The 2,171-nt window shown below is 38.9% G+C and overlaps 1 protein-coding gene across 1 annotated transcript; it reads right to left on the bottom strand.

Annotated features, from left to right (window-relative positions):
* Positions 1-251: 251 nt before the first annotated feature.
* LOC129658742 (olfactory receptor 2A2-like) lies at positions 252-1,184 on the bottom strand. The gene has a single exon (XM_055589589.1). It carries the CDS (start codon positions 1,182-1,184, stop codon positions 252-254), a length of 933 nt encoding a protein of 310 aa, XP_055445564.1.
* Positions 1,185-2,171: the final 987 nt, after the last annotated feature.

Below are 2,171 nucleotides of genomic sequence, written 5' to 3'. Positions count from 1 at the left end.
GCTTGTCTGGAGTGCTGACACCTAATATCTGACTTCTGTTATTTTCAGAAAGGAAATTTGGCCTCTATATTCCCATCTCCATGGAGGAACAATGGCTTAGGGAATCTTACTCTGCCATCATGTTGATGTTCCTCTTGAGTAATTGTCATCATGAAATCATGCATCTTCTTGGGAAATTTTCTTCAGTTTTTTATACCAGCAATCACATTTCACTGGGGGAAAAATGTACTGAACCAAAACTGAACCCTCCCTCACACTGTCCTCTTCTTCTGCAATATTCTGTGGAAGGCAGCCTTCACTTGAGCATTTCTTACACTGTAGACAAGAGGGTTCAGCAATGGGTTGAAAAGACTGTAAAACAGGAAAAGGATTTTCTTCTGTTCCTCTCGGTGGCTACTCTCAGGGGCCAAGTACACCATCATGGCTATGCCAAAGTAGAACCCAACCACACAGAGGTGGGAGGAGCAGGTGGAGAAGGCTTTCTTGCGGCCCTCCTTTGACTGGATCTTCAGTATTGCCCAGAGGATGTGCACATAGGAGACCAACATCAGGGAAAGGGGCCCAACTAAAATAAACACACCTTCAGCAAAGAGGAACATTTCATTGATCCAGATGTCACCACAGGTCACTTTGAGAACAGACTGAATCTCACAGAAGAAATGGTTCACCTTCTGGGGCCCACAGAAGGGCAGCCGTAGAAACAGACTTACTTGGACTATGGCCAGGCACAATCCACATGCCCAGCAAGTGACGGCCAGAAACGTGCAGACCCTCCAATTCATGATGACCATGTACTGCAGGGGGTGGCAGATTGCCACAAACCTGTCATAGGACATCACCACCAAAATCAAACACTCCATAGAAGAAAAAATCAAATTAAAAATCATCTGCAAAGTACATAAGACAAAGGAGATGTCTTTTTTGTGTTTGACTAGATTTGCCAGCAAATTGGGCAAATTGCTAGAAGCATAGGATATGTCAATGATGGCCAGATGAGAGAGGAAGTAGTACATAGGGGTGTGCAGTCTAGGGTCGAGGCAGATGAGACCCAAGATCATGCCATTCGCCAGCAGGTTGAAGGTATATAACAGGGAGAAGATACCAAACAGGACCAATTCCATGTCTTCACTGAGCTGGAATCCTACCAGGATGAATTCTGCAATCCATGATTGATTGCCCTCCATTCCTAAAGACAGTCTGTCAAGGACTGTGCGATAGGAGTATCACAGCTGGATAACAATGAAAATAGGAGTTATTTATCTGAAGGGAATGAAGAGGAAGCTGGTATGCTTGTCTATGCATAACTGATTTTTTTCCTTAAGTTTCTTCACCTTTTTGTTTTCTTTTTATTGTGAGGTAATCTAAAATTTCAGATAAGTATCATGGACTATAAACTCTACTAGTATATAGATTTTACCAAGTTGCTTGTTCATGTTTGGCTTATCATTTATTTTTGCTGTGTGCACATAGTCCTAATTTTCTGGAGACCACATAAGACTAAAGTGGAACCATAGTCACATATTGGCAATTTACATCTAAACCCTTTGGAATTTTTTCTCTATAACATGGATACTTGCTAATGTATTCTCAGTATAACTACCAAAAACAGGAGATGTAACATTAAGATAAATCACTACTCTAAATACAGCATTTTCTGCCATTGTAGTCTAAGGTTCAAATTCAACATCACATATACTAATCATTTCCTCTAATTTTAAATAGTTTGCACTTCTTGCCTTGACAGTGATATTTTTGAAGAGTATGAGTTCTTGTTTTGTACTGTGTTTCTCAATGCATTTTTCCATTTATTGTCCATGTTCTAATTCAGATTAAACATTTTTTAGCACAAAAAAGTGTCCTTCTTAATGCCCTCCATTAAAACACAGATAATGATCATTTGTCCCAGTAACGTTGATGTTGATGTGGATCATTGGCTAAGGTGGTGCCTCCACATTATTTCCATTATAAAGTTTTTAATCCATAAATTTTAAGTACTTTCTTTCTTCTGGCTTAACAAACTATCCTATACTCATCTTGTACATTTCCCACTTCAGCTTGGAATCAATGATTTCACTCAAAATATGTCTTCTTATATTGAAGAATCATTAAAAATATCTGCTTATATTGGGTGTTTAATAATAATTTTTTTTATCATCACTTATGCCACATTT

The sequence above is a fragment of the Bubalus kerabau genome, chromosome 8 (assembly GCF_029407905.1).
Source record: "Bubalus kerabau isolate K-KA32 ecotype Philippines breed swamp buffalo chromosome 8, PCC_UOA_SB_1v2, whole genome shotgun sequence".
Taxonomy (NCBI): domain Eukaryota; kingdom Metazoa; phylum Chordata; class Mammalia; order Artiodactyla; family Bovidae; genus Bubalus; species Bubalus kerabau.
The sequence above is the reverse complement of the archived record's forward strand: the minus strand, read 5'-3'. Positions and strand labels throughout refer to the sequence as shown.

Bases quoted from the DNA above. Each gene is read 5' to 3' on its own strand.
- LOC129658742 (XM_055589589.1), bottom strand. From the start codon at position 1,184: ATGGAGGGCAATCAATCATGGATTGCAGAATTCATCCTGGTAGGATTC.